This window comes from Schistocerca gregaria, chromosome 3 (assembly GCF_023897955.1).
Source record: "Schistocerca gregaria isolate iqSchGreg1 chromosome 3, iqSchGreg1.2, whole genome shotgun sequence".
In the NCBI taxonomy this organism is placed as follows: domain Eukaryota; kingdom Metazoa; phylum Arthropoda; class Insecta; order Orthoptera; family Acrididae; genus Schistocerca; species Schistocerca gregaria.
In genome coordinates, this window is record NC_064922.1 from 229,167,115 (window position 1) to 229,188,903 (window position 21,789).

Consider the following 21,789-nt stretch of genomic DNA (forward strand, 5'->3'; position numbering starts at 1 on the left):
AGCAGTTCACCGGCGTTGCCTGGTGAAACGTTGTTGTGATGCCTCCTGTAAGGAGGAGAAATTCGTACCATCACGTTTCCGACTTTGACAATGGTCGGACTGTAGCCTATCGCGATTGCGGTTTATCGTATCGCGACATTTCTGCTCGCGTTGGTCGAGAGCCAATGACTGTTAGCAGAATATGGAATCGTTGGGTTCAGAAGGGTAATACGGAACGCCGTGCTGTATCCCAACGGCATCGTATCACTAGCAGTCGAGATGACAGCCATCTTATCCACATGGCTGTAACGGATCGTGCAGCCATGTCTCGCTCCCTGAGTCAACAGATGGGGACGTTTGCAAGACAACAACCGTCTGCACGAACAGTTCGACGACGTTTGCAGCAGCATGGACTATCAGATCGGAGACCATGGCCGCGGTTACCCTTGACGCTGCATCACAGACAGGAGCGCTTGCGATGGTGTACTCAACGAAGAATGGCAAAACGTCATTTTTTTTTTTGGATGAATCCAGGTTCTGTTTACAGCATCATGATGGTCGCATCCGTGTTTGGCGACATCGCGGTGAATGCACATTGGAAGAGTGCATTCGTCATCGTCATACTTTCGTGATGCTGTGGGGTGCCATTGGTTACACGTTTCGGTCACGTCTTTTTCGCATTGACGGTACTTTGAACAGTGGACGTTACATTTCAGATGTGTTACGACTCGTGGTAGTACCCTTCATTCGATCCCTGTGAAATCCTACATTTCGGCAGGATAATGCACGACCGCATGTTGCAGGTCCTGTACGGGCCTTTCTGGATACAGAAAATGTTTGACTGGTGCCATGGCCAGCACATTCTCCAGATCCCTCACCAACTGAGTACGTCTGGTCAATGGCGGCTGAGCAATTGGCTCGTCACAATAAGCCAGTCACTACGCTTGATGAACTGTGGTATCGTGTTGAAGCTGCATGGGAAAATGTACACGCCATCCAAGCTCTGTTTGACCCAATGCCTAGGCGTATCAAGGCCGTTATTACGGCCAGAGGTAGTTGTTGTGGGTACCGATTTCTCAGGATCTATGTACCCAAAATGTCAGTTTTAGTATAATACACTCCTGGAAATGGAAAAAAGAACACATTGACACCGGTGTGTCAGACCCACCATACTTGCTCCGGACACTGCGAGAGGGCTGTACAAACAATGATCACACGCACGGCACAGCGGACACACCAGGAACCGCGGTGTTGGCCGTCGAATGGCGCTAGCTGCGCAGCATTTGTGCACCGCCGCCGTCAGTGTCAGCCAGTTTGCCGTGGCATACGGAGCTCCATCGCAGTCTTTAACACTGGTAGCATGCCGCGACAGCGTGGACGTGAACCGTATGTGCAGTTGACGGACTTTGAGCGAGGGCGTATAGTGGGCATGCGAGAGGCCGGGTGGACGTACCGCCGAATTGGGGCGTGAGGTCTCCACAGTACATCGATGTTGTCGCCAGTGGTTGGCGGAAGGTGCACGTACCCGTCGACCTGGGACCGGACCGCAGCGACGCACAGATGCACGCCAAGACCGTAGGATCCTACGCAGTGCCGTAGGGGACCGCACCGCCACTTCCCAGCAAATTAGCGACACTGTTGCTCCTGGGGTATCGGCGAGGACCATTCGCAACCGTCTCCATGAAGCTGGGCTACGGTCCCGCACACCGTTAGGCCGTCTTCCGCTCACGCCCCAACATCGTGTAGCCCGCCTCCAGTGGTGTCGCGACAGGCGTGAATGGAGCGACGAATGGAGTGTCGTCTTCAGCGATGAGAGTCGCTTATGCCTTGGTGCCAATGATGGTAGTATGCTTGTTTGGCGCCGTGCAGGTGAGCGCCACAACCAGGACTGCATACTACCGAGGCACACAGGGCCAACACCCGGCATCATGGTGTGGGGAGCGATCTCCTACACTGGCCGTACACCTCTGGTGATCGTCGACAGGACACTGAATAGTGCACGGTACATCCAAACCGTCATCGAACCCATCGTTCTACCATTCCTAGACCGGCAAGGGAACTTGCTGTTCCAACAGGACAATGCACGTCCGCATGTATCCCGTGCCACCCAACGTGCTCTAGAAGGTGTAAGTCAACTACCCTGGCCAGCAAGATCTCCGGATCTGTCCCCCATTGAGCATGTTTGGGACTGGATGAAGCGTCGTCTCACGCGGTCTGCACGTCCAGCACGAACGCTGGTCCAACTGAGGCGCATGGCAAGCCGTTCCACAGGACTACATCCAACATCTCTACGATCGTCTCCATGGGAGAATAGCAGCCTGCATTGCTGCGAAAGGTGGATATACACTGTACTAGTGCCGACATTGTGCATGCTCTGTTGCCTGTGTGTATGTGCCTGTGGTTCTGTCAGTGTGATCATGTGATGTATCTGACCCCAGGAATGTGTCAATAAAGTTTCCCCTTCCTGGGACAATGAATTCACGGTGTTCTTATTTCAATTTCCAGGAGTGTATATTTGTCCTATGAATACTCGTTTCTCATCTGTGTTTCTTCTTGGTGTAGCAATTTTTATGGCCTGTAGTGCACTTTCCTGCGGTATATCACATTTTCGTAGTACGTGAATTCAGGACTGCAGTCAAATGACGTAAAACACTCTTGAAGTCGTAAACGTACATCAGTTTTCGCTTTGTGTACGCAGTCGACCGTCTCTTTTTTGCAGTCCGCTACTGTTGATTGTTACCAAGAGAACGAACACGTTTCACTCGCCTTTACGGACCAGTAATGAAACTTCCAAAATGAAGATGAGCTGATTTTCAAGGTAGGCCTTTCCCTGAACACCCAAAATGCATACTTCTACAACCAAGGTGTCATCCAAGTTAACTGTCGTTGCGAAAAATGTATGTCATTGTCGAATAACCATGCTGAGTAGGATTAACACCAAGTTTCATACAGGCAACTTGATTTTTTTTAGAGGTGTTAATTGAAACTTTATTGCTACACGTCGTGGTTTCCCATCGATCTCATCATATTCTTCCCTCACTCGCTCGCCATTTACACATTTACATGACAGTAAGAGCTTATCAACTTTTTGTCTATCTCTGTTCTGTTGAGGGAGTCACATGATGTACGGCATCATTTGTCTCTATTGAGCGAAAATGGCGAGCAGGGAATATGTATTGCCGGCTAAACATCAGCGAGCCTGAGCCATGTTAATGAGGACTAAGCGAAGGCAAGTCTGTGGAGCCAGGTCATCACTCACACATTACGCTATGGTGCTTGGTAGTCGTTTATCTCGAAAGGAAGCGTGAGCTGCGAATATACGAAATGAAGAGTGGCCTCTGACGTTAGTAGGTTAAATATTCGGGCATGTTTTCTCTTACTGACTCGAATTCATTAAAAAGACATTTTTTTTTAAATTTCAGTTGTAGAAACCGTTTCGAACCAGATTTACCAGGTTTTACGATACTACAAGTGTTTTCCATGAATGTAGACAGAAACGTTGGGTAAATTTTAACTTACAGAGTTCGTATTTTCAAAACAACCTTCTGATTTTACAAAGGAATATTTTTTACATAAGTGAATGTACAACCTTAAGGTAGTTCATATAATTCCACCAGATGCACAATAAGAGTCCAAACGATAGTAAAACTCGTCCTTCACTTTTTCGAGCACATGTAGCGTTATGCATTCACTTCTGTTGCTGTGCACCTTTAAAATCATGCAGTGGGTTACAGAATTCGCGAGGGCCCAAATCACGCCGTTATGTTGAAGTGCACAGGTTTACCGTCTCTGATACAACATAACATGGACGAAGACGAAGTGCTACCAAGATATTGTCTACAGGGCTAAAGTGAAAAACTATACGTTCAATGTCAGACAGTTTTAGACAATGTCGAATAATATATTGCTGCTGATTAATTTTCCCATAAGTTTACGTGTTGTGTTCATAAATTATCGAAAAAACGCTATTTAGCACGCACTGTTAAAATACAAATTAATTACAACTTATCGTAGAACGTTACGAAAGAATCCTTTTTTTAGCTAAACAAAATATCCCAAACATTCACGAATTAGAAGGATAATATGGACTTTTGCCTTCGAAATTATCTATGTCTACTTTCTGTCCAGCCCGCATCTCGTGGTCGTGCGGTAGCGTTCTCGCTTCCCTCGTCCGGGTTCCCGGGTTCGATTCCCGGCGGGGTCAGGGATTTTCTCTACCTCGTGATGGCTGGGTGTTGTGTGTTGTCCTTAGGTTAGTTAGGTTTAAGTAATTCGAAGTTCTAGGGGACTGATGACCATAGATGTTAAGTCCCATAGTGCTCAGAGCCATACTTTCAGTCCACACCCATAATGAAGAAGCGTTACAGAGAGGACTACCACGAAAATATGCAAATGTAGCAGTATTGGTAGATACATAACGAAATCCACTTGCAGAACCATTCAGTGTGACGAGTTAATGCAGCTGACATAAGCAGAAAATGCTGGCATTAAGCAATGTACAATTCTGCAGGTTCTTCACCTTTAGGTCTACAGCGCACAGAATCAAGTAGCGACAAAACCTATGGCGGAAAAGTTGTCCTAAGATATCTTTACTGATTGTCGATCTGTGTGCTAGTGCGTCTTTACATAATAGGTAAAAGTGTTGTCTCCATTGTGCTTAGAGATAGAAACTAACACAGGTGAACATTTTATCGCTATGCTGGCATACAACTGTAACAGACATCACTGCCTTGTTGTCACAGTAATGGCTAAGAAGGATAATTCAGAACCTATGCTGCAAAGTAAGCTACAGTTACTGAACGAACAAGGTTCCGGGCGAGAAAAACATGAATTTTTGCTACATCTGCGTCATCCCTTAAGTGAGAATCATTCATAATATTTAATGCAATAGAAAAAAATACATCGAGTGGATTTATCAGGATAATTAAGAACCACACCAGGAAGTAAATCTACAGCCACACAGTTGCCAAACGTTTTATAAAATGTTGCCGATTCACGATTAGACTAGCGACAGGCAGAATACGTTTGCTCAGCTGATGCGTTTTCTTCACTGGGGAGTCTTGCGCCGGCTGCCAACGCATTGCCTGGGAGTAGAAATACCTAGTAGTAACCAGTAAGTTTTACTCGCATCTCTGTAACTACCATTTAGGTCTAAAGTGTAGTTACGAGTAACATTCAGATGCACCGACTGCAATTCGTACATCATAAATAAAGAGCAGGGGAAATTATTTCGGCGGATCTCCTCTAGTTGCTGTCATAGCTGTCTTATACAAACTGCTGACTAGCGACGATACTCATTCACCGGAAGCGAATCGCTTTATTGGAGCCAGAAGTCACTATTAACATTATGAGTAAATATCTATAATTTAATATTATTTATTTGGAAACAGCTTTCCTTGTGAAATATTGCACTGGCACCATTTGTAATATATACTAACACAAATTAGAAAGACAACGTAACAGCTATTACAAATCGCGAACATCCACAAAGAAATTTCAATAACAACGAATAACATACAGTGTCAAATCATAAAAACAATCTCTGTCAGGAAATTTTTCAGAATGACAAAAAAAAAGACTCAAAAGCCGCAGAAAGACAGTTGAACGAGTGAATAATTACAGTGCAAATTAGATTCCACTACTGATGGGTAACACTCGTTTCACAGCACTTCCCGCATACGTGACGTCAATTTGACGTTACACGCAATATTGACGGCAGCCCGAACGATTATCAACTTTGTGACAAGAGAGATTATGAATGATTTTGTTCTTCGTTTCACTCGTAGCAATTTAAGCTTAAGTTCATGCCTAACCACTCTCTGAGAAATAACCAGAAACTCGGAAATAAACAGCGAAATATTTTCAACAAGGAAAGATATGAATGTTACACATATTCGTTTCACTAGCAGCAATTAAAAGTGTCGTCTTAAGGTTCATGCCTAATCAGAGTAAAATCCAAGTAACATCTAATATTGCACAACATATATTAGGTTCATAAGGAGGTCGCATTATGTGTCAGCAACACTGACATGAACATGCGGCGAGATATAAACTTATATCTTTCAACTCCAGAAACAACGACGTTACCTATTACACTAACATTTACTCGTTTGACGTTTTCTTCTTGATGTGGTTATCAGAGAATTCCTTGAAGGCTTATGTCACTGATGCATTGTTGTTGTTGTGGTCTTCAGTCCAGAGACTGGTTTGATGCAACTCTCCACGCTACTCTATCCTGTGGAAACTTCTTCATCTCCCAGTATCTACTGCAACCTACATCCTTCTGAATCTGTTTTGTGTATTCATCTCATGGTCTCCCTCTACAATTTTTACTCCCTGCGCTGCCCTCCAATACTAAATTGTTGATCCCTTGATGCCTCAGAATATGTCCTACCAACCGATGCCTTCTTCAAGTCAAGTTGTGCCACAAATTTCCCTTCAATTCTATTCACTACCTCCTCAGTAGTTATGTGATCTACCCAACTAACCTTCAGCATTCTTCTGTAGCACCACATTTCGAAAGCTTCAATTCTCTTTTTGTCTAAACTATTTATCGTCCACGTTTCACTTCCATGCAGGGCTACAACCCATACAAATACTTTCAGAAACGACTTCCTGACGCTTAAATCTAGATGTTAACGAATTTCTCTTCTTCAGAATCGCTTTCCTTGCCATTGCGTCTACATTTTATATCCTCTTTACTTCGACCATCATCAGTTATTTTGCTCCCCAAATAGCAAAACTCCTTTACTGCTTTAAGTGTATCATTTCCTAATCTAATTCCCTCAGCATCACCCGACTTATTTCGACTACTTTCCATTATCTTCGATTTGCTTTTGTTGATGTTCATCTTATATCCTCCTTTCAAGACATGGTCCATTCCATTCAGCTGCTCTTGCAGGGCCTTTGCTGTCTCTGACAGAATTACAATGTCATCGGCGAACCTCAAAGTTTTAGTTTCTTCTCCATGGATTTTAATTCCTACTCCATATTTTTATTTTGGTTCCTTGCTCAATATACAGATTGAATAACATCGGGGAGAGGCTACATTCCTGTCTCACTCCCTTCCCAACCACTGCTTCCATTTCGTGTCCCTCGGCACTTATAACTGCCATCTGGTTTCTGCACAAATTGTAAATAGCCTTTCGATCCCTGTGTTTTACCCCTGCCCCCTTCAGAATTTGAAACAGAGTATTCCAGTCAACATTGTCAAAAGCTTTCTCTAAGTCTACAAATGCTAGAAACGTAGGTTTGCCTTTTCCTTAATCTATTTTCTAAGATAAGACGTAGGGTCAGTATTGCCTCACGTGTTCCAACATTTCTACGGAATCCAAACCGATCTTCCCCGAGGTCGACTTCTACCAGTTTTTCCATTCGTCTGTAAAGAATTCGCGTTAGTATTTTGCAGCCGTGGCTTATTAAACTGATAGTTCGGTAATTTTCACATCTGTCAACACTTGCGTTCTTCGGGATTGGAACTGTTATATTCTTTTTGAAGTCTGAGGGCATTTCGCCTGTCTTATACATCTTGCTCACCAGATGGTAGAGTTTTGTCAGGGCTGGCTCTCCCAAGGCTATCAGTAGTTCTGATGGAATGTTGTCTACTTCCGGTGCTTTGTTTCGACTTAGGTCTTTCAGTACTCTGTCAAACTCTTCACGCAGTATCATATCGCCCATTTTATCTTCATCTCCATCCTCTTCCATCTCCATAATGTTGTCCTCAGGAATATCGCCTTTGTATAGACCCTCTACATACTCCTTCCACCTTCCTGCTTTCCCTTCTTTGCTTAGAACTGGGTTTCCATCTGAGCTCTTGATATTCATACAAGTGGTTCTCTTTTCTCCTGACATTTAAAGATAAAGGTGACGGATTTTTGAAAAATGTTCGATGTTACCTTTGAACGACATGATGCAAATTATAATACTGTCGTGTTTCATACTTAATTTGTAAATTAATGACGATAACACTTCACATCTGAAGAGCACTCGCATATGAACGGGCTAACCGTCGATAAATCTCTATGTGACGTTTAATTATAGCAATAATTATAAGAAATCATTCCAAGAATGACGTGTTTCTATAAATCTATAATACGTGTACATGAAGTCTTGTGAGAGGCCCGTATTAAACGGTAATGAAAGTCGATAGCAGTTCCTGCGGTCGTCGATATTAAGCGTGACGTCAAACTACTGGTGATGCTCTGTCAATAAAAAGGAAAAGCCCCTGGTGAATGTGATTTTTAGTTTTCACTGTTGGCACATTTTTATCGTAGTTTATTTCCCTGTTGTTTCACTCTTTTGCAGTGTGGTAATGCTGCAGGGTATGCATTCATGTATAATAAAACACATGTTACATTAAAATACCAGTAAGAGTACGATTAACCTGTTTTCTACCGCAATACCCCATATTAAACCATAAAAATCAATAAATCTGTTCACTACAGGAACCAAAAAGAAATCATTTTCTTTTTTACGATCGCTCTCCTAAAGAGCCATGTCTACCTTCTGTGCTGTCACGTATAAAAGTGTTCAAATTTGTATGGATCAGGGATATTAATCATGTGTTGTTAACAAAAAAGCGAACGTATTTCACCAGTTGTATACCAATGCAAAAGTTTTCAAATCAATACTAACGATGTGACTGTAATTGTAATGTGCTTTGTATTCATTATAGGTGTATAAGTTTCGAATATGGAGAGTACGTTTAAGTTTAATAACGGTCAACCCTTATGTGGTATTAGCCCGCATCTCGTGGTCGTGCGGTAGCGTTCTCGCTTCCCACGCCCGGGTTCCCGGGTTCGATTACCGGCGGGGTCAGGGATTTTCTCTGACTCGTGATGGCTGGGTGTTGTGTGATGTTCTTAGGTTAGTTAGGTTTAAGTAGATCTACGTTCTAGGGGACTGATGACCTAAGATGTTAAGTTCCATAGTGCTCAGAGCCATTTATGTGGTATTACACTACTGGGCATTTAAATTGTTACACCACGAAGATGACGTGCTACAGACGCGAAACGCATGCATATGATTAGCTTTTCGGAGCATTTACACAAGATTGGCGGCGGTGGCGACACCTATAATGTGCTGACATGAAGAAAGTTTCCAATCGATTTCTCATACACAAACAGCAGTTGACCGGCGTTGCCTGGTAAAACGTTGTTATGATGCCTCGCGTAAGGAGGAGAAATGTGTAACATCACGTTTCCGACTTTGATAAAGGTCGGATCGCAGCGTATGGCGATTGCAGTTTATCGTATCCCGACATTGCTGCTCGCGTTGGTCGAGATCCAATGACTATTAGCAGAATATGGAATCGGTGGATTCAGGAGGGCAACACGGAACTCCGTGCTGGATCACAACGGCCTCGTATCACTATCAATCGAGATGACAGGCATCTTATCCGCATGGCTGTAACGGATCGTGCAGCCACGTCTCGATCACTGAGTCAACAGATGGGGACGTTTGTAAGACAATAACCATCTGCACGAACAGTTCGACGAAATTTGCAGCAGCATGGACTATCAACTCGGAGACCATATCATCGGTTACCCTTGACGCTGCATCACAGACAGAAGCGCTTGCGATGGTGACTCAACGAACAATGGCAAAACGTCATTTTTTCGGATGAATCCAGGTTCTGTTTACAGCATCATGATGGTCGCATCCGTGTTTGGCGACATCGCGGTGAACGCACATTGGAAGACTGTATTCGTCATCGCCATACTGGCGTATCATCCGGCGTGATGGTATGGGGTGCCTTTGGTTACACGTCTCGGTCACCTGTTGTTCGCATTGACGGAACTTTGAAAAGTGGACGTTACATTTGAGATCTGTTACGACCCGTGGTAGTACCCTTCATTCGATCCCTGTGAAACCCTACATTTCAGCAGGATAATGCACGGCCGCATGTAGAGGTCCTGTACGGGCCTTTGTGGATACAGAAAATTTTCGACTGCTGCCCTGGCCAGCACATTCTCCAGATCTCTCACCTACTGAAAACGTCTGGTCCATGGTGGCCGTGCACCTGGCTCGTCACAATACGCCAGTCACTATCTTGATGAACTGTGGTATCGTTTTGAAGCTGCATTTGCAGCTGTACCTGTACAAGCCATCCAATCTCTGTTTGTCTCAATGCCCAGGCGTTTCAAGGCCGTTATTACGGCCAGAGGTGGTTTTTCTGGGTTTTGATTTGTCAGGATCTATGCCCCTAAATTGCGTGAAAATGTAATCTCAGTTCTAGTATAATGTATTTGTCCAATGAATACCCGTTTATTATTTGCATTTCTTCTTGGTGTAGCAATTTTAATGGCCAGTAGGGTAAATAAAATTACCGTGTAAATTATTTACTTAAATTGTGTATTTACTGAGCTGATGGGGATCGTATCCAAAACTTTACTCACATACAACATAAAGCTGTCAAGAACGTTTGTCTGACGTGAACCAACCTTAAATTCAACTCATAGTGTTATCATATCGCAGACTTTAAAACAAGTTGGCTGGCAAACTGTGGATTGCACAAGGTGATAAGGAGGATTCTTGTTTTAAAGACCAATGTTTGGGCACATGTTTTCGTACTTTCTGTACACATAATTCTGTATAAATAGCACACACACACACACACACACACACACACACATATATATATATATATATATATATATATATATATATATATATATATATATATATATATATATATATATATATACGCGTGATAAGGCAGAGAGAGAGAAAGAGAGTCGTTCTTTTGAAAGTTGTGTCCCATTTGTCGCTGCCGTAACATAAATAACCTATATGGAACTAAATAAACATTCAGTACATCGCCACAAAAGGTGGACTGGATGCAGCTACTTCGCGACAGCTTAACAGAAGTAACCAACTTTCGTATGCAGAGTATATCAAAACGACCGTAAATAATGACTTGTTAAGGACATAAGTGAGACAGTCCCTCACTGAGTTCCAGTTCTATAGAATCTGAAACTTACTGTGAATTTTGATGATATATAGGTTCTGCCAGAGAGAAGCGCAGCAGTGGTGATGACGAGGCAGCGGCGTCACCTCACGTCCTGGAGATGGCAGGTGGCAGGAACCGTCGTTCCAGCAACCATTCGGCGCCACGAAGAGGCCCGCCCCCCAAACGAGGGCGCAGGGCTACTGGAGACCTCGAGAGTGGTGAGTGCCTGCGACTTGATATACGGAGGCTGCGGATGTGAGAGGCGTACCAGCAGCAGGTGCACCAAGGCATTGTTAGCCGCGTTGCGACAGTCAGGGAATACATAGCGTTCCTACAAATCAAGGAAAAAATAAAAAAAATTACATCTCGGCTGACAGATTGTAATCAAACTGCATAACGCATTTTTATCTTCTATTTCCAACAGCCCTCTCTCTCATACTCGAATCTGGACGTTTCTCAAAAGCATATATCGTTCTTTGATAAAGCTTTTCTACTGAACGCCATACCATCTTAAATTACGTTACACTGTTTTTATTTCATTGCTTACGTGACGTGAGCGGCTCGTGGTCTTGCGGTAGCGTTCTCGCTTCTCGCGCACGGGGTCCCGGGTTCGATTCCTGGCGTGGTCAGGTATTTTCTCAGCCACGAGATGACTGGGAGTTGTGTGTCTTTCATCTTCATTCACTGGAAAGTCGCCGTAGTGGCGTTAAAGAAAGACCTCGCGAGGGGTCTCCCGGCCACCAATGGCATACGCTCATTACTTAACTGACTGTTTTATCCGTAGTATTCTTCACTATTAACTCTTCTTTCAGTTTGTTAACATCAATGTGCTGTGAGTGTGACGAACCGTTTCAGAAAGCAGCACACTACAAATGTGGTGGCTATTTTATTCAATCTGACTTGGAAATCTGTTCCGGGACGACAAAAATGAATTAAAACTGTTTATTATTCAGAAAAGAAGGCTTTATTTGATTGGGCAGCAGAGGCACGTGGCCCATTGAATTAAACTGTAAGGAAGATTGTTCAGTAAAGAGAAACGGAATTTACTTGACAGTTTCATATTGCTTAAAAATTGCTCTTACTGAAATGGTTCAAAAAACGGCTCTGAGCACTATGGGACTTAACATCTATGGTCATCAGTGCCCTAGAACTTAGAACTACTTAAACCTAACTAACCTAACGACATCACACAACACTCAGTCATCACGAGGCAGAGAAAATCCCTGACCCCGCCGGGAATGGAACCCGGGAACCCGGGCATGGGAAGCGAGAACGCTACCGCACGACCACGAGCTGCGGACTACTGAAATGGGATGTGCTCATAGATCATACCAATGTGCGAGTAAACCGTAGGGGAGAAGAATCCAGTTTATTGTCCCTGTGACACCTTCAAAATTTCACAGCACTTGTGAAACACTTTGTGGAAATTTTTGTCTGCGAACACGATGGTACTTCATGAAATACATTTTTACCTTCTACAGACGACCGTAACAGCTATAATAATTTCTGTGGTTTTATTTTTAGACATAAAGAAAACATAGTTCTGAATCTGTACAAAAATAAAAATTATTTTGAGGATGGTAGGTTAGGCAGGCAATCTCAAACAGAGATGATCTGTCGGGGCTTATGATGGATGATGATGAGTAGGTCTAAGACCACTGTGGCCCTTCTCTTTCAAGTGAAGGTAAAAACACAGAGAGCTCGATATGCCCTGTTGTTACATCGCACCTATCTTTTCGAAGGGGCACACTAGATGGACTTTTTTTTATTGTTTGTCAATTCGGCCTCCTCCCGCACAACGACGGATGTTGGGCTGTCAGCAGTTGCAATTTCCCGCTTTTCAGCCAAATGAGTGATTTTGATTTTCAAATGCCGCTAAAAATGAATGTGCAATTAAAAGAATGGGGGTAAGTCCCGTTGGGTAAAAAACGAAAAGCTGGTTTATTGATTTTGGTTAAGGTATTCACACAGAAGAATGAAGTGATGATTCTACGTAGACTGCGAGGGATACCGGTGGGAGTGTCATAAACTCTGCACTTTTTTGAGTGGCATGTAGCATGTGTTTTATGTCGGTGGATGCCTGATTGCGGGACTTGGGAGGGTGACGGGGAAAGACGTTCTGGACCAAGCATAGGAATATGTGTTACCCTTTCCGCACTATACTTATGTGTGACATACGATAGCAGAAGAATGATCGCATAGTCTTCTTCGATCACAGGTTCCATAAATTTACCCTACAGTGTTTCGCTACACCTAGGTCGTCTTTGTTCCAGAGATAACTCATTTAGGTACCCGCGCATTTTTGTTAAAGTTCGTTGTGACCTATACTTACGCATTATGACCATATGTCTGTTCTGATGTCTACTTTATAAGGATTACAAAGACTGGAACAGTACTCTAGAGCTGGTCGCTTTAGTGTCCTGTACGTAGTTTCTGTACGGATACGTCTCACTTACCCAGAACCCTCGCAATAAATCTAAATCTTTAGTTCGTCTTCCCTAATACTGATTTTACGTTTAATATCACATCTTAGAAGTACCCCTAACTACTTACATGACATCACATGGTCAAAATGTTTACCGCTAATCTTGTAATCTGATACTGTCATGTTTTTTCTCTTTGTAATAGGCATTATCTTACGTTTGTCCACATTTAAGGACAGCTCCGATTCATTACAACAAGTGGGTATGTTCTCCCAGTCTTTCTGTAATTCCTTACTGGTATGTGTCCCACAGTTACTTCCAGTACCAAATTAACGACTTAGAGATGCCTCAGGATTTATCCTATCATCCGATCTCTTCTTTTAGAAATTGTGCAACACATTTCTTTTCTCCCCAGTTCGATTCATTAGCTATCTGATCTACACGTCTAATCTCTGGCATTCTCCAGTAGCACCACATGACGAAAGCTTCAGTTTTCTCTTGGTCTCAACTGTTTATCGTCCACGTTTGTCTTCCGTACATAGCTGCATTCCAGACAAATACTTTCAGAAAGGAATTTTTAACACTTTTCTTTTCCACAAACGCTCCACGCACATCGTCAGATATTTTTCTGCCCGCTACTACTTCTTGTGCATCATTTCAAACTCTACTTCCTTTAGAATATTCTGACGTAATTTCATTGAATTCAATTACCCTTGCTTAACTTTTATGCGTGCTCAGCTTAATACCTCTTTGCGAGGTACGGTCTATTTCGTTCAACTGAACTTCCACGACCTTTCGGTCTTTGTCGAATTACAACTCTTAACGTTTTCGCTTCTCACCCGGAGCCTAAATTCCTTTCTGAGGAGCTACAAATATTAAAGTGTTCATTTCTTCTCCCTGGATTTAAATTCCTGTTATTTATTATGCCTTTTCAATTAGCTGATAACATGTTATGCAGAAGTTATTTAGACGCTGAGATGTTACAATGACGCCTGGAATATGTTTCCTGCAGCTGCTGCAGATGGTGGAGTCGGCTGGTGGGACGATGCACAGCAGCCAACAGCCTTAGAGAGGGAGCGGCGCGCCAGCAACCATTCAGGTCCTCCCAGAGGACCTCCACCCGCTAGGGGCCGCAGGCAACTGGAGCAGGAGGAGCTAGGTAGGACGCAACGCTACGTACACTAGACATCTATCCACTGTGATCAAAAGTATCCGAACACCCCCCCCCCCCCCCCAAAAAAAACATACGTAATCCATGTCAGTGACCTCAGTAGTCATTAGACATCGTGAGAGAGGAGAATCGGGTGCTCCGCGGAAGTCACGGACTTCAAACGTGGTCAGGTGATTGGGTGTCACTTGCGTCATATGTCTGTACACGAAATCCCTAGGTACACTGTTTCCCATGCGATAGTGAAGTTAAAGTGCGTGGACAGGTGCAGCTCAAAACCGTACAGGCCGACCTCGTGTGTTGACTGACAGAGACCGCCGACAGTTGAAGAGGGTCGTAGCGTGTAATAGGCAGACATCTGTCTAGACCATCACACAGGAATTCACGAATTCCAAACTGCATCAGGATCCACTACAAGCACTATGACAGGCGGGAAAATTTGGATTTCCTGGTCGAGCGGCTGCTTATAAGCCACACGTCACGCCAGTAAATGCCAAATGAGCCACGGTACAAAATGTGGCAATCCGACGACAGGGTGTGGGTACGACAAAGGCCCAGTGAACATCATCTGCCAGCGTGTGTAGTGCCAACAGAAACATTCGGAGGCGGTGGTGTTATGGTGTGGTCGTGTTTTCTCATGGAGGGGTCTTACACCCCTTGTTGTTTTGCGTGGCACTATCACAGCACAGGCGTACATTGATGTTTTAAGCACCTTCTTGCTTCCGACTGTTGTAGAGCAATTCGGGGATGGCGATTGCATCTTTCAACACGACCGAACACCTGTTCATGATGCACGGCCTGTGGCGAAGTGCTTACACGACAATAACATCCCTGTAATGGGCTGGTTTGCACAGAGTCCTGACCTGAATCGTACAGAATACTTTTGAGATGTTTTGGGACGCCAGACCTCACCTACCGACATCGATACCTCTCCTCATCGCAGCACTCCTTAAAGAATGGGCTGCCATTCCCCAAGAAACCTTCAAGCACCTGACTGAACGTATGCCTGCAAGAGTGGAAGCTGTCATCAAGGATAAGTGTGGCCAACACCTTATTGAATTCCAGCATTACCGATGGAGGGCGCCACGAACTTCTAAGTCATTTTGAGCAATTCCTTATCTTCGATATTGTGAAACAAAACTCTTCTACTGCATGGTCTTTGATTTCCATATTTCGGGAAGTGGTGGTATGGACCAAAACAAGAAAAAGAAGTCCACTAAACATATGCTCTAAAATGTAAGCACTTGTTCATTAGAAGAGTCATGTTTCAAAGAATATATTCCGGGAAAGACTCAACATCCTGAAGATTGCGTTCCGTGGCAGCAGGGTATACTACGTATTTACTGAGCGGTAGTAGTGTTACGTACTCACTTTTAAAAGTCATCGTCTTTATTCTATCGCACGGTTAGTTTCGGCTTCACATTGCAGCCATCCTCAGGCCCCACCACTGCTAAAAATGTATTTTATTTCCTTGACGCATTTACTGTGGGATTCGTGTTACTAGCACACGTTTGCTAGCTTTCATCAGGAGTCGAGTATAGACTGCGGATGAAAGCTAACCAGCGTGTACTAGTATTAAAGATTCCACAGCAAATGCGCCATGGAAATCAAGTACTCTTTTGGCAACGATAGGGCCTCAAGATGGCGATAATGTGCAGCCGAAACTAGTTGCGTGATAGAATAAAGACATTCTCAGTACAGAGCTGTGGTGGTACTTTTCCTCATATATACCATCAGCTGAAGTCCCTCGTCCATGTAGTAAGATGGACATCCATAAATACGAGTCGCTGATGACATTGCTATTCTCCGTGAATGTGAAGAAGAATTACAGGATCTGCTGAATGAAATAAACAATCTGACGAGTACACAATAAGGACCGAGAGTATATCGAAGGAAGACGAAAGTGATGAGAAGTGGCAGAAATGGCAACAGCGATAACCCATGATGGACGGAGCAAGGAAGACATCAGAAGCAGACTAGCATTGACAAATTGGCAAAGAAGGGCATTTCTGGCCAAGAGAAAACTGCTAGGTCTTAAATAGAGGAAGAAATTTCTGAGACGTTAAGTCTGGAGGACAACATTGTATGTTATGGAGACATGGACTGTAGTAAAACCGGAACAGAAGAGAATCGAAGTCTTTCAGATGTGGTGCTACAGACGAATGCTGAAAATCAGGTGGACTGATAAGATAAGGCGTGAGGAGGTTCACTGCAGAATCTACGAGGAAAGGGACATACGGAAAACACAAGAAGGAGAAGAGACAGGGTGATAGGACATCTGTTAAGAGATCAGCGAATAATTTCCATTTACTAGAGAGCGCTATAGAGGGGAAAATCTGTGGACAGAGGCTGGCATACATCCAGAAAATAGAGGACGTAGGTTTCAGAGATGAAGAGGTTCGGAGAGGAGAAGAATTCGATGAAAGACTGAAGAAGACGTATTCTATTAGTATGTTACTGCCGAGCAACACGTCAGCCGACCAACCCGTGCCACATAACTGGTCGCTTTAAGTCCATGTGCGCCGAATTCCGTAACACCAGCGAGTCAAGCTCACGCATTGTGCCGTGTTGTTAAGACAATTGTTAAAAAATTGGTTCTAAGATTTCAGTGTTACCGCAAGAGTGATCTTGTTGGGCATGAACTTATTAAGAACATCAGAAATACGACGAATATTAACGAATGTGTGTATTGATGACGTGTTCTTACTTCAAAATACACTCCTGGAAATGGAAAAAAGAGCACATTGACACCGGTGTGTCAGACCCACCATACTTGCTCCGGACACTGCGAGAGGGCTGTACAAGCAATGATCACACGCACGGCACAGCGGACACACCAGGAACCGCGGTGTTGGCCGTCGAATGGCGCTAGCTGCGCAGCATTTGTGCACCGCCGCCATCAGTGTCAGCCAGTTTGCCGTGGCATACGGAGCTCCATCGCAGTCTTTAACACTGGTAGCATGCCGCGACAGCGTGGACGTGAACCGTATGTGCAGTTGACGGACTTTGAGCGAGGGCGTATAGTGGGCATGCGGGAGGCCGGGTGGACGTACCGCCGAATTGCTCAACACGTGGGGCGTGAGGTCTCCACAGTACATCGATGTTGTCGCCAGTGGTCGGCGGAAGGTGCACGTGCCCGTCGACCTGGGACCGGACCGCAGCGACGCACGGATGCACGCCAAGACCGAGGATCCTACGCAGTGCCGTAGGGGACCGCACCGCCACTTCCCAGCAAATAAGGGACACTGTTGCTCCTGGGGTATCGGCGAGGACCATTCGCAACCGTCTCCATGAAGCTGGGCTACGGTCCCTCACACCGTTAGGCCGTCTTCCGCTCACGCCCCAACATCGTGCAGCCCGCCTCCAGTGGTGTCGCGACAGGCGTGAATGGAGGGACGAATGGAGACGTGTCGTCTTCAGCGATGAGAGTCGCTTCTGCCTTGGTGCCAATGATGGTCGTATGCGTGTTTGGCGCCATGCAGGTGAGCGCCACAATCAGGACTGCATACGACCGAGGCACACAGGGCCCACACCCGACATCTTGGTGTGGGGAGCGATCTCCTACACTGGCCGTACACCTCTGGTGATCGTCGAGGGGACACTGAATAGTGCACGGTACATCCAAACCGTCATCGAAGCCATCGTTCTACCATTCCTAGACCGGCAAGGGAACTTGCTGTTCCAACAGGACAATGCACGTCCACATGTATCCCGTGCCACTCAACGTGCTCTAGAAGGTGTAAGTCAACTACCCTGGCCAGCAAGATCTCCGGATCTGTCCCCCATTGAGCATGTTTGGGACTGGATGAAGCGTCATCTCACGCGGTCTGCACGTCCAGCACGAACGCTGGTCCAACTGAGGCGCCAGGTGGAAATGGCATGGCAAGCCGTTCCACAGGACTACATCCAGCATCTCTACGATCGTCTCCATGGGAGAATAGCAGCCTGCATTGCTGCGAAAGGTGGATATACACTGTACTAGTGCCGACATTGTGCATGCTCTGTTGCCTGTGTCTATGTGCCTGTGGTTCTGTCACTGTGATCATGTGATGTATCTGACACCAGGAATGTGTCAATAAAGTTTCCCCTTCCTGGGACAATGAATTCACGGTGTTCTTATTTCAATTTCCAGGAGTGTAGTTTAAGCATATCTCTGGATGATTTGTAATGGGTTTCTTATTTATACCGCCTTATAAGCTAGAAGAGAGCTTGCGGAATGGCTTGGGTGGGTATCTATTTAAAACCTCAGTTAATGCGCTAGTGCCATTACAATGGTTGATCTGTGAGTCTGTGTATCATCCAAATCCAAATTTTTTTTTTGTTCGCTAATGTAGATTGCTTCAGTTCCATCTTTCTAGAAAGCGTCTAATTACGCTAACCATTGTTTCCCATTTAAAAGTAAAAGCCATCATTCTTGTCACCGGCAAATTAGTACGAATCTGGTTTTCTTGTAATTACACCTTCATCGCTCGCGTTTTTTTCTTCGGCCTTCTCAGCTGTTCACCTTTAATCTAGGAAAGTCCTTAAGATTAAGTTCCTATCTTTTACAACACGAGTTTCTTTGAGAACATTTTTTTATAGACTTAAAAGACCCTACACATGTTAGAGAATATGCACCTTCATATGCCAAACATTTTTCCTGATATTATGCACCTAATAACTTCTTTCAAATGGGATTCATATCCTGTAAAATGTTGGTAATTGTAGCCAATGTTTTGTTATTCCAGTGCCACCTAACATCTGTAAGTTCGTTTTCATTGACTGACTTCGGGAGTGTAGTGTCTGGACTAAATTAATCTCACAATATGTGATGACTTCTCATATATTTTCATGCAGATGCATTTGAAGTTTGACATTAGGTGCGCATTCCTGGTACATCTGCACATACTAATGACTTTGATAATATCCACCACGGTCGAAAGCAGCTGATGATGTACGACGTGTAGACTTTTGTGTAATTATTATAGTCAATAACGTAACACTGAACCTACTTAATACGTGGGATGCGTATCATCTGGACTGTGAAATGAATTCTGTCTTCCACGAACACTCCAACAATATTGTGTTTGTGCGTGTGATTGGATCTAATGGTCGCCCAACGGGGATGTCATCAGCGCCCTTACAGTTATTAAAACAAACGTATGTAGAGATGAACTAAAGTTGTTGCACATGTATGCATCCGAAATGACCAAACAGTCACTCTATCTCAGATGCACTCTTACGTGCACTAAAACATATTAGGAGGGGAGAGAGATAATCAAGAAATTAAAACATAGAGAAAGCAAAACACATAAGAGCTAACAGAAAGGCACAAGGAAATGTGCCTGGCTGCCATTGTATTCTTGTATAAAGTTTATTTATCCGATAGTAAACAGTCATACTAAATAAAACTGTGTTGTCGCTGTATGATACTTCTTTTTCATTATTTTTACGAACAGTGCCACAGTGATTACCCAAGGCAGCTGTTAACAAACATTGCGTATTTATCTATACGAAACACTGAACAAAAATCACATTACAGGATGTGTAGTTTCCAAGACTGGTCGCATGTAAACTCGATAATTGGGTCTAAGGCTTCCATTCAGTCTCTTGTTGACCAGCCTGGTTTGGCAGTTGAAGATAACAAAAAGAAAGCCGAAGTTTTAAATTTCACGTTCAAGACATCGTTCACTAATGAGAACTGTACAAACATAATGTCATTTGACCATCGAACAGACTCTCGTATGGACGACATAGCAGTAAGCATCCCTGGAGTAAAGAAACTACTGAAAGATTTGAAAGCAAATATATCACCAGGTCCGGATGGAGTCCCAATGAGAAGAGCACTCTACGGCATTAGCCCATTACCCAGCCTACATTTCTCGTGAATCTCTCGTCCGACACAAAGACCTAAGCGACTGGAAAAAGCGCAGATGTCTCCACTATATAAGAAGGGTAAAAGAAGGGACCCGCAAAACTACAGACCAATACTCCTAACTTCTGTTTGTTGCAGAATCCTTGAACACATTCTCAGAAATAATAAACTTCCTTGAAGTTAAGCAGCTCATGTCCGCGAAATCATCCCTCGTGCGAAACTCGGCTTGCCCTTTTCTGACATGATATACTGGGAACTATGGATGAAGGGCAACAGGCAGATTTCATATTTCTAGATTTTCGGAAAGAATTGGACACGGTGCCCCATTGCAGGCTGTTAACGAAGGTACAAGATTATGAAATTCGTTCACAGATATATGAGTGGCTAAAAGACTTCTTATGTAATAGATCCCAGTATGTTGTACTCGACGGGAAACAAGGACATCTTCAGGAGTGCCCCAGAGAAGTTTGATAGGACTGCTGTTGTTCTCTAGGTACATAAATTATTTGGCGGACAGGGCGAAGCAATTCACAGCCGGCTGCCAGATTTGTTACCGGTAGGTTCGAGCAACAAGTAAGTGTTGCGGAGATACTTCGGGAACTCGAATGGGAATCCCTGGAACGAAGATGACGTTCTTTTCGTGAAACTCTGTAGCGAACGTTTAGAGAACCGACATTTGAAGGTGACTGCCGGGCGATTCTGCTGCCGCCAAAATACACTGCGCGTAATGACCACAAAGATAAGCTTCGAGAAATTAGGGTTCATAGAGAAGCATTTAGTCAGTCGCTTTCCCTTCACTCTATTTGTGAGTGGAACTGGAAAGGAAATGACTAGTAGTGGTACAAGGTACCCTCAGCCACGCGCCGTACGGTGACCCTCCACCACCATCCGTGCGGTAACTTGCGGAATATCTGTATAGATGTAGATGTGGATGCTTACCGAAGTCTCCCACTGTTATGTAATAATTTGCTGTTATGTCTTCACTGATTTGTGTAAGGAACGCAGTGCAAAATTATACAATAGGAAAACCGGAACACGTAAACCGATAGATTGTGCTACTAATGAGCATCGCTTTTTGCAAAACTCGGTATCTGATCCTCAACTTAAAATAAATTTAATTTAACGTTCGTAAATAGATTCACTAACAAAATACTCGCGTATAGTATTCTTGAGTCGTTGTCTCTGTCTAGGGCTTTCGTCAAATAGCAATAGCGAATTTAAAGAGAAGAGTGAAAAAAGGGAAAAAAAGAATTGCCCCATTTGTTGCGCTACCGTTTGGTCCAGAGCGTGGCCGTTACAGAGGTGCTCAGCGACTTCCAGACGGGGTTGTTACAAGAAAGCCGTGGCTCATCAGGTATTACAATGCTTTCAGAATTTCGAGTGCCTCATTACAAGTAACTGAGATTAAACATAG

General features: G+C 44.1%; 1 protein-coding gene across 2 annotated transcripts in view; it reads left to right on the top strand.

The window, feature by feature from the left end:
* Nucleotides 1-21,789, top strand: part of LOC126354897 (basic salivary proline-rich protein 3-like) — a 102,655-nt gene that overhangs the window by 44,772 nt on the left and 36,094 nt on the right. For both annotated transcript variants that reach the window (XM_050004955.1, XM_050004957.1), the window contains exons 5-6: nt 10,984-11,148; nt 14,366-14,512. In XM_050004955.1, coding sequence (XP_049860912.1) covers nt 10,984-11,148; nt 14,366-14,512 — 312 coding nt within the window. The remainder of the gene's footprint in view (nt 1-10,983; nt 11,149-14,365; nt 14,513-21,789) is intronic.